Source organism: Haplochromis burtoni, unplaced genomic scaffold, assembly GCF_018398535.1.
Source record: "Haplochromis burtoni strain Fernald_Lab_line unplaced genomic scaffold, NCSU_Asbu1 Contig_348, whole genome shotgun sequence".
In the NCBI taxonomy this organism is placed as follows: Eukaryota; Metazoa; Chordata; class Actinopteri; order Cichliformes; family Cichlidae; genus Haplochromis; species Haplochromis burtoni.
The window spans coordinates 336,878-359,735 of NW_024582709.1; the positions used below are offsets into that span (position 1 = coordinate 336,878).

General features: G+C 40.1%; 1 protein-coding gene across 3 annotated transcripts in view; it reads right to left on the minus strand.

Moving 5' to 3' along the window:
* The window catches only part of prkcaa (protein kinase C, alpha, a), a 140,667-nt gene that overhangs the window by 90,806 nt on the left and 27,003 nt on the right, over nucleotides 1-22,858 (minus strand). For all 3 annotated transcript variants that reach the window (XM_005942746.2, XM_042228766.1, XM_042228767.1), the window contains exon 3: nucleotides 1,478-1,560. In XM_005942746.2, the coding sequence (XP_005942808.1) occupies nucleotides 1,478-1,560 (83 nt within the window). The remainder of the gene's footprint in view (nucleotides 1-1,477; nucleotides 1,561-22,858) is intronic.

Consider the following 22,858-nt stretch of genomic DNA (forward strand, 5'->3'; position numbering starts at 1 on the left):
GTAGGACAATAGATTGGAAAAATGTCTCCATTTCTGCTGTGACAGTTAGGTCGTAGGGTCAGAATTTGGCATAAGCAACACGACAGCGTTCTGCCTTGTATAAATAATTCAGGCTGCTGCTGCTGCTGGTGTAATGGTCTTGGGCATATTTTCTCGACACACTCTGAGCTCCTCAGCACCACCTGAGCATTGTTTAAACACCACAGTCTACCTTAGTACTGTTGGTGATCACGCCTTTTATGACCAGAGTGTGTTCATTTTCTGATGGCTGCTCTCAGTAATATAACACGCCATGTCACAAAGCTCAAATCATCACAAACTGGTTTCTGAAACGTGACAATGATATTACTGTGCTCATCTGGCCCGCACAGTCAACAAATCTCAATCCAAAAGAGCCCCGTTGGCATGTGGTGGAACAGGAGGTTCAAATTATGGATGTGCAGCCAACAAATCTGCAGCAACTGTGTTATGCTGTCATATCAAAATGGAGCAAAATCTCTGAGTAATGTTTCCAACAATCTGCTGAATGTAAGGTTAGCTTAGACAAACCTTAAAGCCTCACTGACACTGATGGGATTCATTGGGTAATGCTGGTGGGGAAATTCATTTTTAAATACTGGTGCAAATCAGCTGATGCCATAAAAGCATCAAATGTGGTACACAGCACTATTTCAGAGAGACAATAAAGTCAAGTTTCCCTTAAGGGTTTCGGGAGAGAAGATCACTGAGAGAAATATTTTAGTCACTTTCACTAAAGGTGGCAACCAGTTATTCAACGGCAACACAAACAATGAATGAGTTTGCCACCTGCTGCTGTAGTAATTCAGCACTGAGTCAACAGGACTTAAAATTTGAATGGGCTTCTTCAGATAACCATTAGATTCGTTTATTAATGCAACTATATAAAGGATGGTGACACATTCAAGGATATAAACAAACCCTTTATCCTGAGGGAATCCAGTGGTTCTGGTGTGCTGTGGGGGCCATTCTCCTGCCATGTTTTGAAGTCATTTCTCTCTCGGAGAAATGGGCAGATACTAGAAGAGGCACTAGAACGGCTTTCCATCTCTCCACTAAGACATGTATAATCAGTCTTAACAATTTACCACCATAATCACCACATTTCTGAGATCAATATTTATATATGTAGCTATCAACATTACTCTATAAAAGGCAGGATTTTATTTCATTTTTAAACATCTGGAGTATCTTTGTAGCTCAAGATGCTTGGAAAGTGATACTTGTCAGAAGAAATGTCAGTTTAATTTTTCATTTCCCCCTTTACAGACAGCTGCTTCATAACACGATAAGGAAACATGGAAGCACTACAGCTGTCAAAGAGCGACACTGTTCGGGAAAGAGCGAGGTCTGGTTGGTGCAACTGCATATCGGTGGCACGTACTTCAGTTTAATGACAAGGAAAGCACTTCCTCGTCAACAAAGATGTAAGAGGCAACAGCTGGGCTGGGTTACTTACATCTGTATCGGGCCCCTTATCTGCCCCCGGGCAGGAGAACGTGACAAATTCATGGCATCTCTTGTGGACCACAAAACAGCAAACTGTGGGAGATGGGGAGAGAGAGAGAAAGGAGATGTTAAAAGGGTTATGTTAAAATACAGTGTTTTATTATTAATGGATATACGGGAAGCAGAAAGACATGGAGCTCAGATAATACTAAGAGGAATTGAAGAAAGACTGATGTCTGGGCTAGGCTCCCTATCATGTGTCCAGATGGCCAATCCTGCCTGCAGGCTGACTGCTCTTATTGGACAGTACAGTGCCACCTCCTCACTGATATGACCGGAGCTAAGGCCGACACCACGTACACAAACTCACACTCTATATTATGCACATGAAGCACACCCAAGACAAACAGATTCACAGGCTGACAAAACTGTTTAACATGCATCCACAGAATACACATCCAGACTCACACACTTGAATGTATCTGCCTACACGCTGTCAGAGTCACTCTCTCGGTATAAAAGCCAGGTCACCGAGTGCACTGTAGTGCGCAGCCAAGTAAGCAACCGACTCAACGTGGAGAGCGGCGCCTGTTTCTGGTGCTTAGAAATTGGGAAACAGAAAAAAGAGACAGGCTGGGGAGGGTCTAATTGTGCAAACTGGCTAGCACAATTGACAAAAACTGCACATTATGTCAATAGATGTCGAGGCTGCCCCTTGTTAAAAATAAATGTGTCTAGATAAATGTTATTTCTGCTTCTCTCTCCTTTCTAAACGCAAGCGAGCCCCTCTTTTTCTTCCTAGTACTTCCTAGTGTATTCAAGGCTACTGCTTACAGAATGAGATGAAAGCATCTGAATTGGTGGTTTTCAATAGTCTTCACTTCACACTGAAAATCCCTGAGCAGACTCCATTAGTGATTTATGAGAAATCAATGATGTGATGCGTTTTCAGAGCCCGTTTTTCAGTTCCACTTTTTTAATCTTTCAGCTGTTCAGCAAAGTAATGTGAATTGGGTCGTATCTTTCACTCATGCACACCCACCTCTCACCTCTCGTTATTTAACTGCATCCCTGTCAAACAGCTCTAACCAGGAACAAGGAACACATGACTGAGTGTTAAAAATGAGCTGTGATCATCCCCATAGCTAAGCATACATCTGTACACCACCCCAGGAGGTTTTTAAGTACAGACTTTAAGCTTTATTTCAAGGGGTTTCAATGAGTTACAGCCACTTTTATACATAATCTTGCATTTACAGAGACTTATAATACAAGAAATCAACATCAGTTCAAATGTAATGATTGCTTGACTGCAAATGACTTCAGTCAAGAAGAGATCATCACCCTTGTGATGCTCCGCAAGGTCTTCACTAAAGCTGCTGCTTATTTCAGCAGCAACTTTCAGTTTTGTCTCCAGCGACTGCCATCAGAAACTCTCATGTTCGTTTTGCCCTTTGCTTTGGGTCTGTATCCATTTGCACTGCAAAGTGTTGCCCAATTAGTTTTGCAGTACTTGGCTGAATCTGAGCAGAGAGTACATTTCAGAATTCATCCTTCAACTTCTATCGGCAGTTGAATAATCAATAAACACTAGTGACCAGGTTCCACTGGGAGCCATACATCCCCATGCCATTACCATAATTGACAGAAGATGTGGTATGCTTCAGATCAAAGCTGTTTCTCTCCTTTTCCATTACTTCTCTCTTTCCATTATTCTGGCAAAAGGCAATCTTGGTTTCGTATTCCCAAAGGCTTGTTTTCCCGGAGCTATGCAGGCTCTTTCAGATGTTTTCTGGCAAAGTCTTATCGGGGCTTCTTGTTCTTTAATGTAACCAGTGGTTTGCACCTTACTGTAAACCCTCTGTATTTACAATCAAGAAGTCCTTTCCTGATTGTAGACTTTGACAATGATATCCTACTCCTTGGGAATGTTCGGATCTTGGTTCTCCCGTACATGTATTTGTTTGTTTGTTTTTCCAGCCTAATGATCGTCTCCTCCATTTGCATTGACATCTCTTTAGACATCTATATTGAGAGTTCCAATAAAAAGATGTGAAATGCAAGTTTAACACTTGAAATCAATTCCAAATATTTTATCTACCTAGTTCGTCAGGAAATAAGAAGGAAACAGGCCTCATCGTGAAATGCAAATGCTTGTCAGTTGATTGTTCGATTAACTTTGAGCCTCCGAAAATTGGGACTATACATAACAATCGCTGTAATTCCCGAACAGTCAATACAATGGACTTGAAATTAAACTCAAGAAAATAATAGTACCACTAAGACTTGCTAAACTGTTTCTGTGTTTTATGCACAAACAGAATTTCAACTTGTCTGCTTGTAAGATAGAAAACCTTCTGGCATTCTGGATTGTCACTGTCTGTCATCATAGCCGTCATTACATTTCATATGGTATTTTCTTTGCCGATATTTGGAATGTGGGTGGCAGACACCCAAACCAAACAGTGTCACAGAGACTGCTTGTGTCAATACCAAGAGTTTTGTTTTCAGTTTTGCCTAGATACCAGGTAAAACTGGTTTTAATTAAAGTAATATGGTCACAAATCACTTTCTCTACTGCATTTTTTCTATATACACTGTACTAAACAATAAAGAAAGTGTTATGCTGAAAACATGATGGTATTCACATGTGCTTTAATGATGGCAAATCAATACAGCCGCCCACACACAGATATATCACACTACCACAACTTGACACCTTCCGACCCCTCTTGTCTCCTAGGAGCTATCAGTCAGTACGGTCAATAGCCAACATGAAACCATGACCCATAACTCACACCACAGCCAACCCACAAATCAGACAGGTCAGTGATTTAGGACCTCCACAATTCATCCTGAGGTAAATAGCTGATAGGGACAAGGGACAAAGTCCCTTAAGTTCACCCTACGAACACTAAATGTCGACAGAATGTTACAGCAACTACTCCTTAACCCAGTCTTGTGTTTTGTTCTTCCACTGGACTTTCTTTAAAGGTTGTAGTTCGTTTGTTCTTTTAGCAGCCAGCATTCAGCAAACGCCAAATCTTCTTTGGTCTGTTCATTCAAAATAAGTGCTGATCCTGTTGCTGAGCATATTTAACTCATAACGTAGTATATTTATGTTGAAAGACATTGTGTTGTAGTTATCAAGTCCCCCACCTGAATGACCATATCATCTCAAATGAGGGCAGCTGGTGGTAAAAACACAAATTCATCTAAAAAACTTTTGAAAAATTCTTTAAAATAGGGTCTAAATTTCTACAGCGACATTTTTAAAGTTTGAATTTCAATTGTGGTTTACTCCTATTCTCCTTTGTTGTTTGGTTTAGGCACCAAAACTACTGGTTTAGAATTAACATGAGATTATGGCTTGAGTTAAAAGGTACTCTTTCAAAAACACAGAATGGATTAGACCAGAGCAACGAGTTCCTCTGCATCAGCACTGCATATTTTGCATGTATTTCATCATTTCACTTCTTCTTCTTCTTCTTCTTGTGTTTAATTATGACTTGTGCAATAAAGAAAATGCAAAACATATGTGCTAGTAGCTTTCGTCCGCTTTATTTTGGCACTCCAGCGATGCATCATTTTCAGATTCTTACATCAGTAAACTTGTTTAAGTTAAATTGTTTGGATCAAACTGGTCAATTTTTTATTCCTGGCAAAGAAAGCTGTTGTCTGCAACATACAAACCGATTGCTTTTTTCTGAGATTTCTATAATGGGGCTTGCATGTCGATATGAAGGGAAGGATAAAGGCGATGGTGTAAATTTGAGCAACAGAGGTGGCAGGCAATTAGTTTAGCAGAAACGAGGCAAAGGAGAAAAAAAGAAACGAGGCAAAGATTAAGAACATCAAAACTCGGTATCATCTGGTGTTCTCATTAGAGCGGAGTTGCTTCTGATCAGTTTTCCCAGCAGCATTTCTCTGAAGCAACACTTAAGAGGTTTATCACATACATCATCTCTGATTGCCACTGCTGCAGCTTGTTTCCATTAGGGCACCAAGATAGTTACTTGATAGTTACTAAAGTAACTAAAAGGTCTGGATAAACATTATGTAAGTGGGTCAGTAAGTAGAGGGGATAAATGATGCAAAGTCTTAATAACAGGGTGGTCGAAACTGGCAACAACTTTATAGGTTTATATATACCACTGCAATTAGCAAAACTGCTAGATATTTAGATCAAAACATCAACCTCTAGGAGGGGCAATTTATTATTAGGCAATTAAGGATCAAACAGTTGGTTACGTGAAGGTTTGCCACGTGACTTTTCCAAATCCGATGTAAGATTTCATGGACTGAACCAAAAAAGCAGCTCAGTTGTGAAGATTTAATGACATTTGTTAGAGTTTTGTCTTCCTCTGACCTAAAGATTTCCTCACTCTCTGGAAAGGATTGTTCATTCTCTAAGTGTAATAGAGGTTTTTAAATCACTACTTTTTTCCCAAAAGAGAACATAGCTGAGATATGCTCCTACTCCCACTCTGGAAAATCATTTTATTCCAAACCGTTCTCAGGTCACAAGTTCATAGTAGCAATTTCCTGAAGTTTTCGTGAATGCAGGCAGGAAATAAGACGGAGGCAACGATTAAATTCACTGGGTTTTGGCTATGTGGATGCGATTTAATTCCAAGGCACCTCGCAAAAACAAAGTAACCCGGAGCTTTTAGATCTATTATCAGGAGGCCATGCAGCCCACCGGTGGCCTTGACAAAGGCCTCTCTTCCTAGACTCGGAAGCATTTATTATTTCAATCCTTTACATTTTTTTGCCATTTGGAACAGCAGAACTACTTTCACTGAACAATAACTCTGTGACAATCAGACTTATCATTAAAAAGGAACAATTTACACCTGGAAAAGACAAACGGTATAGATCAAATTGAGTTGGATTGAGACTTTACTCACTGTGTGATATAATTATACATGCCTTTCCTCTCAGTTTGACAATTGAGTGTGTGACAAAAACACTGAGCAATATGCCTCCATAATGTTGCCCCTCGAGAATAGAGAGGTCTCACAGGGAGCAATAGGCATTATGTAACGGGTAAGGAAGTACAGCTGACAAATATCGTCTCTGGTTCATCCAGAGTAATGAAACACCAAGGAAATAAATTAATCCAAACTGGCAGGAACTTATATATTTTCACCTAAAAATAATTCCCAAACATACAGTGTTTCTGCCAGCAATATTTTATTCTAGTGAGCGTGGAACAGAATAAACCGTGTTACCACATGGATAGGTGTGATAGCGGAAATCTAGGATTGCATTATTTGCTACAAATAGAAACAAACAAACAAAAAAAGTACTGTGCTTATAGATATTTGTTTTTAATGAGTCTAGTACTAGAAGACTCATCCTAACACGGCACAACAACTAAAGGATAGCACGGTATCACTATACTTCAAAACTAATACATCTATGTAATAGAGTCCCAGCAGAAAACTGGGTCATGCTTTCAAAGTCACAATTTTATGTTCAAAAAGGACCTCGGAGTTACTTTAAAAAGGCTGTTGTGACATACACCCATGTCTAACCCTAACCATAACCATAACCCTAAAATTAAATGAAATTGTGTTGATACTAAAGATAAGATAATACCCTAAATAACTGGGGGGTTCTTTTTGGGGTGGGGGTGTCCACTTTTGTACATTTTGACCTTCATTTCAAAGTTTCCTGACCACAGTAATTAAGTAGTCACACACTGACATGAATAAACTCTCTACCTGAAGTATTGGCGGTCGAAACAGCTACTGACTGTGGATGATAAAGTGATGTTAAACGTCAACAACACTCAAGTGGCTGCTTCATCATCAACACTATCACTATCATCCTAACTGTAAGCTGTCTGCATTACAATTGGCAGCATTGTGCATCACTGTCATACGAGACATAGCAGATCCATCAGAGGAGAATGGATTGCTTCTCATGTGAAGTGACAACCTGAAAGAAAATATAAAATATTAACACAGACTTTAAGTGATCTACCCCTGATTCGACTTGGACCCCAATCGTTCTACCTGTTAAAGAGAGCTACTGTAGATTAGTGACACTGATTAAAATCCCTTTCTAATTCTCTTTAATGTCATCCACTGAACACCAGGAAACAGTAGTTACCTGATAAATCAATAAACCTTCTACTGCTTTGTACAGCAAAGTAAATTGCATTGAATGTAAATTTATGGCAGCATCAGTGAATACTTGCCTCTTACTCGGTTTTGACCTTTGAGTTCTAATTGAATACCTTACTGGCTGACTGTCAGTGAAATACAGGTAAAGTTCTCACAGACAGGTTTCTACATTTTCTTACAGTTTCATGTAAATATTGCAAAATAACTACAAAACAAAAAGTAGCACACTATTAAAGATCCACCAATTGTAAAATTCTGGCTCGATAGAAGTGCAACAAGCCTGTAAACCAAAAATAATTCAGCTGATAGTAAATTTACTTCCACGTTGTGATCTGTTTTAAAGTCTTTTAGCTCATCATCATGCAATTTTGCACATCTAGCCAATGTAAAATTGATGCGACAGGTAAATATCTTAAATAACTTACAACAGCAAATGCTGTCTTACATAGTCGACACGGACGATATCCATGGATGCCGGGATATCAGCGCATCTCTTTACACGACAGCTAAAACTTTTTGTGCCTGTGTGGGGTTTTTTGTGTGCTCCAGCTCTTTTCACACAGCGCGAAGACATGCTTGTTAAGTCCACCAGTGATTTTAAATTAGCTGTAGGTGTGAATGAGAGTGTACAAGCTTATCTGTCTCTGCCTGTTAGTCTGACAGAGTGGCAGCCTGTTCAGGATGTGCACCACTTCTTACCCAATAAAAGGCGGGATAGGCTCCACTTCTAAAAAACGGTGAGTCTGATAAGTGGGTAAGAAAAATGATGACTAGAAGAATCAGACTAGTTAGTTCAATATTTACTGTCTGTAAGGTAAGTTAAACGCATGGTGGTTTAGCAGATTTTAGTTCAGCTCCCAATAAACCCAAATAGTACTGCATACCATGGAACAGCAGCATCTTTTATGAAACCAATCATTTCAGACAGCCTTGCCCTGACCAGCAGCAGTGGAATATGGCTTAATTGCCCTTTTCTTAAGAAAAGCTTTTTAAGTAATAGCTTTTGAAAATACTCAATTCTTAAGCAAAGAGTAGGAGGTTGTATTGTACAAGCCATTTACAAAAGCTTATTACAAAACCTTCTTCTGATTGCATCTAATGCTGTCCTTCACACACACAGGTCCCCACTCATTCAAAGGCTCCAGTAAATGTTGCTGTGAAAAACAATCAATACCTAAATTTGGCAGATACGCATTTGATCACATTTATCAAACAGATGGGAAATGCCACTCAAGGATGTAAATAAAAGAAGTCAAATAAAACTGTAGTTTGTTCTCGTTACACAGCTGCTGTAACGAGCTGCTGTTTGTTTCCTTGTAATCACAAAGCATTACAAGGAAACAAAATTCATGCGAACACATTTATCATTAAACCTAGTGCACTACTTGGCAGTCGCACATGTGTTAACACGCTTAAGTTGAAAGCTTCCCTGTGATATTTACACTTCACGCACAGTTGATAAAGGCCAATATTGTGGTTATATAGTTTAAATGTAAACAGGGCACTACCCTAATGATCATCAGTGTTGTTTCAAGGACGATTTTAAACTGACTGTTTCATGCAGAAAGCCCAGTAACTGAGACATTAGTTGTGTATGATTACACAAATGCATTAATTATGGAACAGAGGGAGGGGAAAGAAATGTATTACTATTATACAATCATTAGGTACGACCATAATTCCAAAAAAGGTGGGATAAGCTATGAAATATAAATAAAAGCAGAATGCAATTATTTGCTAATCTCATAAATGCATATTTATTTCACAAAACACCCCAACTGAAACTCAGTATTAGATGTCAATGATGTTCAGGCACCGAATCACTGCATGGGCTCAGGAACATCCCCAGAACAGAGATCACTGTCAGCGAACACAGTTTTCCAGTTTTCCAGCCACATACGCAGGTTAAAGCTCTATCATGCAATTAAGAAGCTATATGTGAGCATGAGGCTGGTATCTGCCATTGAAAATGGGCTGTGGCAAAGTGGAAACTGATCTGTGGTCAGAAAAATAGAAATTTTACATTCATCTTGGAAAATATGGACATTGAATCCTTCAGACTAAACATGAGAGCGATCTTCCAGCTTATTATCAGAACACGGTCCAATCAAATGTTCTGTATAATAGGACATCGACTATGTCAAGCAATCTGGCTATTCACATTCACAATGCCCAAACCAACTCAGTCTATTCAGGTTTGGCTTAACCAGTACATGAATTCCTATTACTCTTTGTGATCAATATATATCTGTATGTGATCAAATATGTTATCACAAAGAGGATAAGGTCTATCAACACAGCAGGAAAACATCATCAAATGATGACATAAGCATGCTGAAGGCTTATGGTAACTATGTGCAGTCATTTCAGTTCAGCATGAATCTCAACTGCAGCGTTGCTGTCACTTACAGTTGCGCCACAATCTGTGTGTGTGTCTGTGTGTGTTTGTGTATATAAGACATACTTAGGATTCTTCTAAAATTGCTACTGTTCTCTGCTAACTGGCCTTTGATAAATGCCTGACTGACTCCTTTGAGGTAAAGAAAGTCTTTTCACACATGGCTAGTTCGTTTTGAAGAGCAATGCTTTGTGTTTAAGAATAAATCACTCAGTACTGATAATGGTTTGCAAGGAAGAATAACATCCATCCATCCATTCGCTTCCGCTTATCCTTTTCAGGGTCGAACCAGTGAGCCAGACAACTAAAAGTGCTGCCCATAACAGCGGTTAACACAAATCCAGAAGCATCCTACTGAGGAATAAAAATAAAGTTCAGGGCTGCAAACTGTTTGCTTCTTGCTTCTTCTTTAATGGACAATTGACAATTTCACCGATTCTGAAGTGCATTTTACTCCTTTTATCAGGGACCAAAGATTGAAAACAGTGGTCATTTGGAGTGTGACCCACAACCACACACACACACATAAACACACACAAACACTCTTTCTAGAACTGTCACTATAGAAAAAACAATTCCTTCAGTTTAACCCATAATAAAATCAAAGGGAGAACCTCTTCATGCAGAGCCCAGTTCCTGTGTGGCTCAAATGGCTCACATAGGCTCAAAGCAGATCAAGAAATGCCAATTTAAACACAAATTCCTGCAGTTCAGAGGAGGATCAGCCTATCTCTCCTCCCAGTAGAATCAGAGAGTTGGGCCCTGCTTCCTGCTCCAAGCCCTGAGCTAACACGAACATAGACACAGCTGGATTTATTTAGACACTTTTTCCACTGCACTGCCATGCATATGCAGCATTTTGTTTGTACCATCTGATATTTGGAAGATGTTTATTCTACACTCCAACAATTATCCTCAACTGTAAGAGGTGCATTATGTAAGGTTATAACATCCATATTCCTTAACGGTTAACCAGCTGGAAAAATATACTTTTATTAATATTGTAAGAGACTGCACACACCTCAAAAGCATCTTGTTACATAGTCCATACTGTGGAGATATCATTTGGAGGTAGAACATGACACATATTTTCAGCTTATAATCACGTTCCATCCAGTTATTCTTACTTGGATCTCACACGGATGTTTGTTGTGGTTCCCACAGGAATCCCACAGGGTTTGGGGTGATTTACAGATATCAAATAGCTCAGACGTTAGCATCTCACAAACTCTATATTGAGGCTCAAACTGCTAAGCACTTGTAGCCAATTAAAATGACAAAGAAACATTCTGAGATGTGTACAAAGTTTATGTTTTCTCTAATGCAAAAAAATACCATAGTTGTTTGACACTTAGTTGTTCATTATGCTGGAATTTCTGGGTCCTTAATAACCAAATCAAAATGCTGCTGGGTGAATACTTCAAATCAGACAATGCATCCTGTTGACAGTGAGTGATCTCACATGAAGTCTTGCCCTGGCTGAGATTTGAAGTAATCGACAGGGTAGGCTCTTAATGGGATGTTGATAGGGCTAATCCAAAGAATGGCCTTTAAACTCTCTGCAGGGCAAAGAAAACAAAACCCTGGCAGGCAATAGCTGACACCGCTAGTTGCAGTAAGCAAGCGTGTTTTATTAATAAAAACAACGCGTTTGTTGTCATTTTTCAAGACATGGCTTTGAGGGGTGAAAAGGTTTCACAAAGGACGTTCCTTAAGAACTTGCATTTGGCTGAAATGACAGCCTAAGCTTCAAAATGCCTAACGTCAACAAAGCCCTTTCAGTTGGTCAAAATTTCTCTTTATATATCACAAAACTTTAGAGAACATTTTTAACAAGGACCCACAGATGGCATATTTTCATCCTGACTTAGATTAGCATTAAACCAACGCAAATACCATTTTTAACTACTTTTAACCCCCTGGTTTTCTAATGCATTCTTGTGCAGAACCTGACATTGAAGAACAAAATATTTTTTTTCTAACCATCCACTCTGCATTCTCCTAGCTATCCAGCCTCAAACATGTCTGAAATGAGATCCAAGAAGAAGCTTTGGTTAACTCTACAAATGTCAATGAGATGAAGGAACAAGAAAAACATCTGTGAAAACAAAGTCAATTCATCTTTTTAGGATTCTATTGACATGCATCTTTAGTCTTTATGATAAAGGAATCAATTTTTATCTGCATCAATAGTTCACTGCTGCGCACTGACATTTAAACCTCCATAATGGACGACAACTCAGCAGAGTACACACATGGACACTTCTGCATCTATAAGACATGGCTGTCACTACACAATGAAATGTTTAAACTGTTGAAGTGTAATTGTACCCCACAGACGAAAATCAGGGCATGAATACAGAAATTGGTGGTGAAAGGAAAAAAAAAAAAACAGTTGCAAAGGGCAAGCAGAACATTTTAATAAAGATGAATCTGTCATTTTAAAGGGCTTTCATTATGACTTCCTTCTTGGTTTCATATGCATAATGTTAGATAAGGATTAGTGTGTAAGAATGGTCTATTCCTGATCACTGCAATAAATTCCTGCAGCTGCACTCCTGTTTTATTCATATCTATTATACTGTATGCATTTACATTATTTATAGTGCATTTCAGTATGACTTCTAAACTACACTGCACTCCCTTTTCCAACCCCCTCAGGAAAGTACTCAGGGTAATAATGCTGGAATCTGTTCTTAATGTCTTTATTTTGTTCTCAGCCGACAATATTAATTTAGAATCATATTCCTCTTTGGTACCATGTTCACTTTTGGTGCCGAGTTATTATTAACAGTGTGCTGGGGTGGGAGATATATAAGCAACAGGACTTCCTATTCATCTGCCCATCTAATTAGTCAGCTTGTGTGTGTGTGTGTGTGTGTTTGTGCTTTTATAGCCAAGAAGCAGTTGGAAAAGTGCAGTAATGCAAATGCCACACACAGTAAGGCAGAAATGAATATAATGCCTTTGTAGTGATGTGGATCTGCAAAATGGCTAAACTCATACATACAAAACTCCTCTAGCCAGTGTCTTGAGGTTGAAATCCAACCTGCAATTGTGAGGTCAGACTGTAAGAAGTCAATGGCAGACGGTCTAAAAGCACCTAATCAACTCTCACAGATCCCTAATTACATGTGACAGGAAGAGGTTCAAATTAGGGGGGGAAACTCTTTTAAAACAGCCGCACAAAAAAAGGCTAGATGAGCTAATTGAGCTTTTGTGCACAAGAACAAGTACTACAGGATTCAAAGAAGAAAAAAGCAACAGTAGCATCTGAGCTAAATGCTTTGCCTGCACTGAAAATAACAGGGATTTTTTTTTTAGTATGTGCCTACGAGAATATAAAAAATACAGTGAGTTGTTGTTTCTCAGGAAAGGAAAAATTTATCAGCTGGCAAATCCTTGAAGAAAATTACAAAATTAAAGTGACTCTTTGTTATTCCATGGAAATGCAACAACTCTGGCATTACAATTAGTTATCCAGCAGAACACAGCATGATTATAAACAGCTCACCGCCAACAAACTGGGCCCCTCACTGTTGCAGGCTTTTCAACAGTATGAATGGAGTAACTGCTGTGACTTTTAACGACAACATACCTAAATGATGGACGTGCTTGTGAAAAATATGCCCAATGTATTTCCCTGAGTACTAGAGGAAACTATCTCCCCACGATTGATTTAATGGCAAAAATTTGAGCAACACAGATGAACCTCGTGATGGGAAGTTAGGAGGAAGCATCGACGTGTCTGCCATTACTCGGATCTTCACAGGCAGCGCTGTCGATGCTTCACACGGTGTGGATCTTTTCCAGTTGAATTATGGCACCAGATGGAGCCAAATACATCGATCTCTGATAATATCCCCGCAGCTCCGGGTACTGCTCTAAGATATAAATTTTACAAAGTGACAGATCAGGCTAATAAATGGAAAACACTATGACACTATTTCAGAGAAATAGTTTTTTTTTTCTAGTCTCAGCATTCTGGGACTTCATTACTTACAACACCTGAAGAGTGCATGACAGCGCTTCATTTGTCACAGATAAAGCCAGAACACAAACTAACTCGCAGGTGTGCCTATGAGTTTAGACTTTATAATGATACACTGTCTAAACTAAGCTGTAGGTAGACACGTGAATAACTCTCGTTTCATGAGAGTTGCTATGAAGAGCATGCAGACTTGTGCTTGTGTGTGTGGGTGTGTTTGTGTGTGCAGTCTGCCTGTATGCACACAGTTAGTAATTTGCCCACCATGTGTAACCCCCACTACCTTGAAAGATGATGCATTCCCACTCGCGGGAATGATGAGCCAGCCTAATATTTAACTGCTCTGCACTGTAGTCTAGACTAATGCACTGTACAAAGCCTCATATTAGTCATGAGAAGAGTATAAATTTTATTCTAGTGGTCTTTGTCTTTTTTAACTTCTAATACTATTGTGTGTTTGTTTTAGCCAAACTAAACCAGAACCAAATATAACAGCACAGACCCAAAGACGCAGGCCGAATACATGAACGAACACATGTACAATAACACCCATCTACACAGAAGGCTCATCCACTGTTGCACAATGGTTTAAAACTCTCCATCCTTCCAGGGGTCTAGCATTGCAGAGGCTATAAATAATCATAGGAGATTATTGGGTGTGGTGGCAGACAGCCTGATTCATCTCACAACCTTTATCAAGCCGGTTGACTGCTTCAGGCTGGGATAGGAGGGGGGATTTTTAAACTTTTTCAAACACAAATTGAAAACGGATAAAGAGACTTCTACTGCAATAAAATAGAACGAAGGCTCAAAAGTTTATTAAAAAAGTAAATATGTAGCTTTTTTAGTTCAAGTTTTTTTCTGGATGTGAGGTGGAAGGTCCCATTGGGGGTAACAGGGAGGGATGTACCGATTTTCTTGAAGGTGTGATCTGCTAATACTGATTTTTGCCGATTTTCTGTCAAAGAACTACAAATATTTTTCTTAAATAAAGAGTATTCTTTTAATAATAAAGAAATTATAAACTTAACCTTAAGTTACAGAATCTTCTCTCAGGTAAACAGCTCTCTATTTTCTTTTCATTCTTTGTTTCGATAATTTACTGTAAGTCCTCTGGATTGTTATTGTTATTATTTCTTTTATTGTTATTGTTAAATGCTGTGTGAATGCATGACATGGGCCGGCTTGCGAGACTGACCGGCTGCTCACCAGTCAGAGCCGAGCACACTTGGAAACTAGCCAAGAAAACTGCAGTCCAAGAAGAATGATTAGGAGATATTGGGGAAGAGCAAAACAAAACATTTTCAAAATAAAATGCTTACATATAGACCCTCCAAATATGATTGATTTTGTATCTGCCGAAGGCCTAGCCTTTGACTGCCTTTCTTTGCTGCCTGTCACAGTGGTCACACAATTTTAAACAGAACTCATAAATGTGGTTAAAGAGTGGGGGACGGTGGACCAACCAAGAAGCATCAAAGCAGCAGTCATACCACTTTTGGGCAGGTACGGTCAGAGTCAAGCTGCAGACTCACTGTCCAGGCAGCTAAATGCACAATTAGCCATTGCTGAATCCTCTTAAAGCCATTATTAGGACATTGCAGCACAGCACACTATGAACAACGGGCATGTTGCCCCATAAAAATACTAGTCTTTATAAATAAATGCTTATTTATAAAATGCCATAAATGTTTTTGTACATGAGTTATTGTCATCTGTAGTGTTTGAAAACTTTTCCTGTGGAAATCTTCCAGATTTTTACTGTATGAATATTATAAGAAAGCACAATGTAACTTTCTAGTGACAACATATAATGACTAACATTTTTGCAATATCAGTGATATTGCAAAATATCAGCGATATTAGTTTGAATCTTCACTGTCATGTCAGGTCAGGAAGACAGAAACATTAACAGGTGGTTGTACTAAACAATTTACTCGAACTGTAAATCACTCGAGTAATTTAAGCTGACGTTTCACTGAGCACACAGACACAAAGCAGATTATCTAAACGCAGCCAAATTAATAAAGTGTAAGAGAAGAACCGTCCTCATTTATTATAAGCCACTTCAAATGGCGCAAGCATGGAAGGAAAGCTCAGAGCAGGGGGATGGACTCATAACCTGAAACTGGCAGGGTGAGCGCAGAATAAAAGCAGCATGAATGCAAGTTAGGTAAGAGTAGCTAAACAGACTCCTTGACCTCTAACAGAAAAGGCTGGCTGAGATGAAGGCAGAATTGTAAAGTATACGGGAAAGATCCGAAGGAGAAAAGAGAAACGATGGGACACGATGTGGCACGGTGCAAAAAGTAAAAACTGTAGAACAGAAGAAAATAATGGCTGGGCATGACTGATGAGAATCACGATAAAAGTTTAATGACCCCTGCAGTTAAATGGGGTAATGAAAAAGAGCCCAAAAAGGAGAACTTAATTACAAAGGCCTGTGTCAGCCTTTGGTCCTCCGCTTCAGACTGTATTTCCTGTACTGTTCCTTCAGCTCCCTCAGCTGCGGTCAGCTGGCCAGAGAAACAGCTCATTGTGGTTTCTACAGCATGCACACAAACAGGACATTACTCTCCGCAGCCATCCACTGAGTGGGTCTATGTGGGTGGGTGTGTGTGAATATGCGGGGAGGTGTGCACCACAGAGCTGGAAGTGCGCCAAGATATCACTACAGCTTTACTGCCACTTACATAACTGGGCCTTCTTTTCTTTTTCTTATTCCCTAATTTCTTCTTGTTCACTCAAAATGATGTTTTTTTTCTCGTTTTCTTGCTTTCACAGTCTCCACCTCAGTTCTCCCACTCTGACAGTACGTTTAGCTCCAGCATCTCTGCATACTTGTTAACACGAGGACTGAGCAACGCCTGTTGCAAGGGCTTCATACTTCACTGTCACAGCAGCATGCAACAAATGCCAAGGCAGCAAGAGCTGACAGTTACTCTGTGGTTTTGAGAAATTGCATTAGCCCACATAGGCAAAGAGAGCACAGCTATGGAGAGACTGCCTCACAGTGTGCTGCTGAAATCAACCACATCCTTTGACAATGTTGCAAACACAAGGTAGAGTAAGGAAAGCAGGTCTACTGATGCAAATAACAAGGTCATGTGATTGTGGTGCCTTTAAATGCAAACAGCTTTGGACTAATGTTGACTTAGTGCCGTCGCAGTCCTGGAAAAGGATGTGTAATTTTTCACAGTGTAATTTTCTTTGAGAAGACTCAAAGACATGTACTTATCAGCTAAATTCATTTGTAATTTATAAGCAGATCTAATATATCGCAAGATGTAGCACATTGGCTTTGGCAGTTTTATCCGATATCAATTTTCACCGAGAAGCTAAGAAGTGAAGGCTGGCAGATGGAAAGGGGGTAAAACATGTGAACTTGGTAACTTTTACTTCCCAACAGATTGCATTAAGGTCTGCCAACTTGGGCACATTTGAGACATGTCGCTTCAGAGCAGATGATGGACGGGCTGCGGAATTTGATCCCTGCGCGCGTGAGATTGTGTGCGTCTTCCCTGTGTCTATCTATGGCAGCCTATAACTTCCTGTGGCAGAAAATAAAAAAAAATAATGGGAGCACAGGAAGAAGGAAATTGGTGTCAAGGAAACGCTAAGTGATTGCGCGTCAGGAAATGGGCGTGTCCCGGTTCCATCTTCATAACAGCCAGCTGCCTGGATAAGTAGTTGACATTAAAGGCAGATTAATCACGTGATAGAGCAATGCGATATGAAGCCGCACGGGACGTGGGACGCCAATGGCGCTCACTGAGGCTTGTTTGGAATTAGGTGGTTTTGAATGTGTTTACATTTTTGCACTGCACATGTATCCCATTTTACATTTTGGAATTGGAAATAGAAGAGCTTTAGTGACATTTGGAGACTGTTGGAAAAAGCGTAGCAAGCGCCTTTAACATTACCTGAGGCACTTAGGTAATGTTAAAGGTAATGTTTCTAAGCTTGTTTTGTTGTGCTAGAAAATTTTCTTGTTCAAAAGTGAAGTTGTTTGTTTGTTTTTTTATTGGGTGATTTTCTAATTACGCACTCAAAATAGTCTTTTTCAAGCTCCAGATTCTGAAAATTGTGTAGCGACTCAGCAAGCCATTAGAAGATGATTCCCTGCACTTAAAGCACATACTGTATAAAAAGAAATCTGTTAGCATGACACAGAGCACATCAGAATGGAGTGAAAGGAGTTCACGAAAGGAACAAATCATGCATTCGCTGTCAACTGCAAACACTTGGTGAAGCTTCGCGCACACACACTTGTTTTGCATTGATTCACGTGCACACAAAACAAAAGCAGACGACGTTCACAGTCTGTGAAGTGACTGCGCTGCTTCTCGCTGATTCATGCCCATGTGTGAAAAAAGCACTGGTCTTTATTATTTTTATGGAAAATATGACATGAGCTACAAGGCATGTAAACAATCTGTGCCACAATGGCCACTTCGAGCGATCGCAAGTTCACACCCCATGCGCACCATATCCATTCGCGCGCAGCACTCTCGCTTTCTCACTGTCTACCACGCAGACACGCGTGCGCGCACAGTCGGTACTGCTGATTGTGTCACCCTTTAACCACCACTGACAAAGGAAGCGTGCGGTGGCTGGTGCTAAATGGTGTGACGAGTGGAGGGGGGAGGGGGCAGGCAGGGAAGGCGGGGTGAAGGAGAAAGATGAGGGTGATGATATTCTAAAATTAGCAGGCTGTGCGAAAGTGACAGATGACCTCATGCTGGTTGTCACCTTACTTTGCCACAGAAATCAGGTCATCTGTCAAACCCCTCTATCCTCTCCTCCCCTATCCTCCCGCTTCCATTTTTTTTGCCTGTATCTTTCTATCTCCTCGTGTTTCATCTCCTGCCGAAAAATATCCAAATTACTTTCTCTTTTGGATTTCACACTGGCCAACGGATTTGGCTGAAAAAATGAAACTGTCCAGCCAGCATTTTCATTAATATGGAGATCCAAGGGAGAAATATAAATAAATAGTAATCATAACTTTTTAGTTGAACACTGTATGTTTATTAAGCTGTTTGGCCTTAAAAAGTTTTTCTCTCGTATAAGCACGAAACCGAGTTTTTTTTCTCTCCACACTACAGTCACTATTAACAACCTGTTCAACCCCCACACAACTACACAACCCTCTAACTATACCCTCACACACACACAAACACACACCCAACACACACAAACTGCACATCATTATCACCCCACCGCCTTTCTGAGCAAAGTTCATTTCTAATAGGAGAGGCGCCATAAAAGTGGTACACAATGCAGCAGGTATTTTCTAAGGCCAAAGACGCCTGGGGAGAAGCCAGAGCTCTGCCAAGACAATGCTGCTGCCTTACTGTGCTACCAATTCACTGCTCCGTCCTGCATTATGTGTCACTCATCCATGTCCCTTGAGGCTGTAAAGGTTCAACCTTCATGCTAAAGTGCTGGAATAAAAGCAGCAGTAGGAGCACAAAAGCAGGTGGACAAAAAGGAGAGATGGCGGGCTATAGGTTTGATTGTGATGTCAGCAGTAATTGCGTAGGGGATACTACATCAAACACCCGCCTGAACCGAAATCAATCGATTTGCGAAGGAGTGAGCGGCGTTCACCTATGGCTTTTGTTAATTTCAGAAGGAATGATGCAGAAAGTCATAGCTGGCAGGTTTGGTAGCATTTCATGAAGTCCACCTTGCCATTAAGTGGTTCTTATTTAACTCTTTATGCACTGATTCACTTCATCCTATAAACAGATATCGACATATAAATATGTAGAATCTGTAGGGTTTTGTTTGATTTAAACAAAATCAGTGAAAAAACAATGGACGCTGAACTGAACAGGACGTCTTGAACCTGAGTCGATAATCCCCTACATGGATGTCCCAGCTAAACTGGAAGTTCAAATATTGGCTGTTGCCCTGAGAGGCTAAGTCGGCAGAGTAGCTGACAGGTTCCAGTGGATTTACTGGAAACCAACCAACAACTGAACCTAATCTTACTCATCCCTCCCTCAAACCTCTGGAATGTTTTCTTAAAAATGCCTGAGCTTTAGTAAAACCATTGCAGCAGCTCAGCGGACATGTTGAACTAATATATTTTGTATTAGAGGTGGACACCAAACATAAAAAAGGAGAAATCTATTTGACACACTGGATGAATTATACATCGTGAGGGCACAAGAGCTATATAAGATCTACTGGTATGCCATGAGGATTTGCCAACTTCACTCATTGTTTAATCTTTGGTCATACTGTAGCAAGCAGCAGCGTTTCTTACTCTTTATCTTGTTAACTATTTTATCGGCCTCAGTGAGATGTTTCCATGCTCCTGCTGCATGCTAAACACCAGCTGAGTTCACTTTCTGGCTCCGTGTCCTCCTTCCTTATCACTGTTTTTCTTTATTCAGCTCTTAAATTGTTTTATTGCACGATTTTAGAGTTACAGTTTAAACAGAAGGAAAACCACTTTATCAGAGACATTTCGTCACAGTTTAGTTATTAATGAGTGCACCTGGCACGTCCAACACCCACATCTCAAAGCAAAAAATATTTATCCTTGGGCATTTCATCTCCCCTTTTTATACACAACAAATCTACAGGGTGGGCCATTTATATGGATACACCGTAATAAAATGGGAATGCTTGGTGATATTAAAGTCCTGTTTGTGGCACATTAGTATATGTGAGGGGGCAAACTCCTCAAGATGGGTGGTGACCATGGTGGCCATTTAGAAGTCGGCCATCTTGGATACAACTTTTGTTTTTTCAATAGGAAGAGGGCCATGTGACACATCAAACTTATTGGTAATGTCACAAGAAAAACAATGGTGTGCTTGGTTTCAACGTAACTTTATTCTTTCATGAGTTATTTACAAGTTTCTGACCACTTATAAAATGTGTTCAATGTGCTGCCCATTGTGTTGGATTGTCAATGCAACCCTCTTCTCCCACTCTTCACACACTGATAGCAACACCGCAGGAGAAATGCCAGCACAGGCATCCAGTATCCGTAGTTTCAGGTGCTGCACATCTCGTATCTTCACACCATAGACAATTGCCTTCAGATGACCCCAAAGATAAAAGTCTAAGGGGGTCAGATCGGGAGACCTTGGGGGCCATTCAACTGGCCCACGACGACCAATCCACTTTCCAGGAAACTGTTCATCTAGGAATGCTCGGACCTGGCACCCATAATGTGGTGGTGCACCATCTTGCTGGAAAAACTCAGGGAACGTGCCAGCTTCAGTGCATAAAGAGGGAAACACATCATCATGTAGCAATTTCAAATATCCAGTGGCCTTGAGGTTTCCATTGATGAAGAATGGACCCACTATTCGTTGTACCCCATATACCACACCAAACCATCACTTTTGTTGTTCCAACAGTCTTGGAGGGATCCATCCAATGTGGGTTAGTGTCAGACCAATAGCGGTGGTTTTGTTTGTTAACTTCACCATTCACATAAAAGTTTGCCTCATCACTGAACAAAATCTTCTGCGTGAACTGAGGGTCCTGTTCCAATTTTTGTTTTGCCCATTCTGCAAATTCTGTGCGCCGATCTGGGTCATCCTCGTTGAGATGCTGCAGTAGCTGGAGTTTGTAAGGGTGCCATTTGTGAGTAGCTAATATCCGCCGAAGGGATGTTCGACTAATGCCACTCTCCAGTGACATGCGGCGAGTGCTACGCTGTGGGCTCTTGCTGAATGAAGCTAGGACAGCCACTGATGTTTCTTCATTAGTGACAGTTTTCTTGCATCCACATTTTGGCAAATCCAACACTGAACCAGTTTCACGAAACTTAGCAAGCAGTTTGCTAACTGTAGCATGGGAGATGGGTGGTCTCGTAGGGTGTCATGCATTGAAATCTGCTGCAATGACCCGGTTACTGCATTCACCAGATATCAACACAATTTCGATCCCCTCCTCACGTGTTAACCTCTTCGACATGTCAATGGCTGTGAACAAAGAGAAACTTGTAAATAACTCATGAAAGAATAAAGTCACCTTGAAACCAAGCACACCATTGTTTTTCTTGTGACATTACCAATAGGTTTGATGTGTCACATGGCCCTCTTTCTATTGAAAAAACGAAAGTTGTATCCAAGATGGCCGACTTCTAAATGGCCACCATGGTCACCACCCATCTTTGAGGAGTTTGCCCCCTCACATATACTAATGTGCCACAAACAGGACTTTAATATCACCAATCATTCCCATTTTATTACGGTGTATCCATATAAATGGCCCATCCTGTATAGGTGAAGAATGGAGAGAGATTAAGTATTTATATCTTTACTAACAGTAATCCATTTAAGTCATAAATAGCTTTTACATCGGCAGAAAGCTGCTGTCAGCTTGCTTACTGCTATAGCTGTGACACTCAAAGTATTTCCCTAAGCCCCACCTACTGCCAGGCACTCGTGTTTTTTACGGTGCTTGAGCAGGAAGAAGGACAATAGCCACTCATGATCAATGTAAATACAGTTCCTCTGATACTAAATGAAAAGTAGAATTTGGCTTAGCTTTTCATCTTTCTTCATCACAGTGGCTAAAACAAATGTATGATTAAAACATTTGTGAATTAGACAAATCATATGTGACAAAGTCTTGAGCTACTTGTCATTTTTTAAAAAGTGGTCTTTAGCTGTAGTTCTCCAGGCTTTCTGAAGGGCTTTCAAAGTATGTCTTTGGACATTGGCTGCTTTTTCACTCATTTTTAGTCTAGTCCTTGTATCACAATAGTTTCTCCTTTTTTTCAAGAGACGACACAGTGTTGTGTCTACACAAAGAACTACTTTTACATTCCCATTTCTTTAGTTGAATCTAAGAAGACTGCCAAAGATAAGACAGTTTGAAAGATGTAAAATAAAA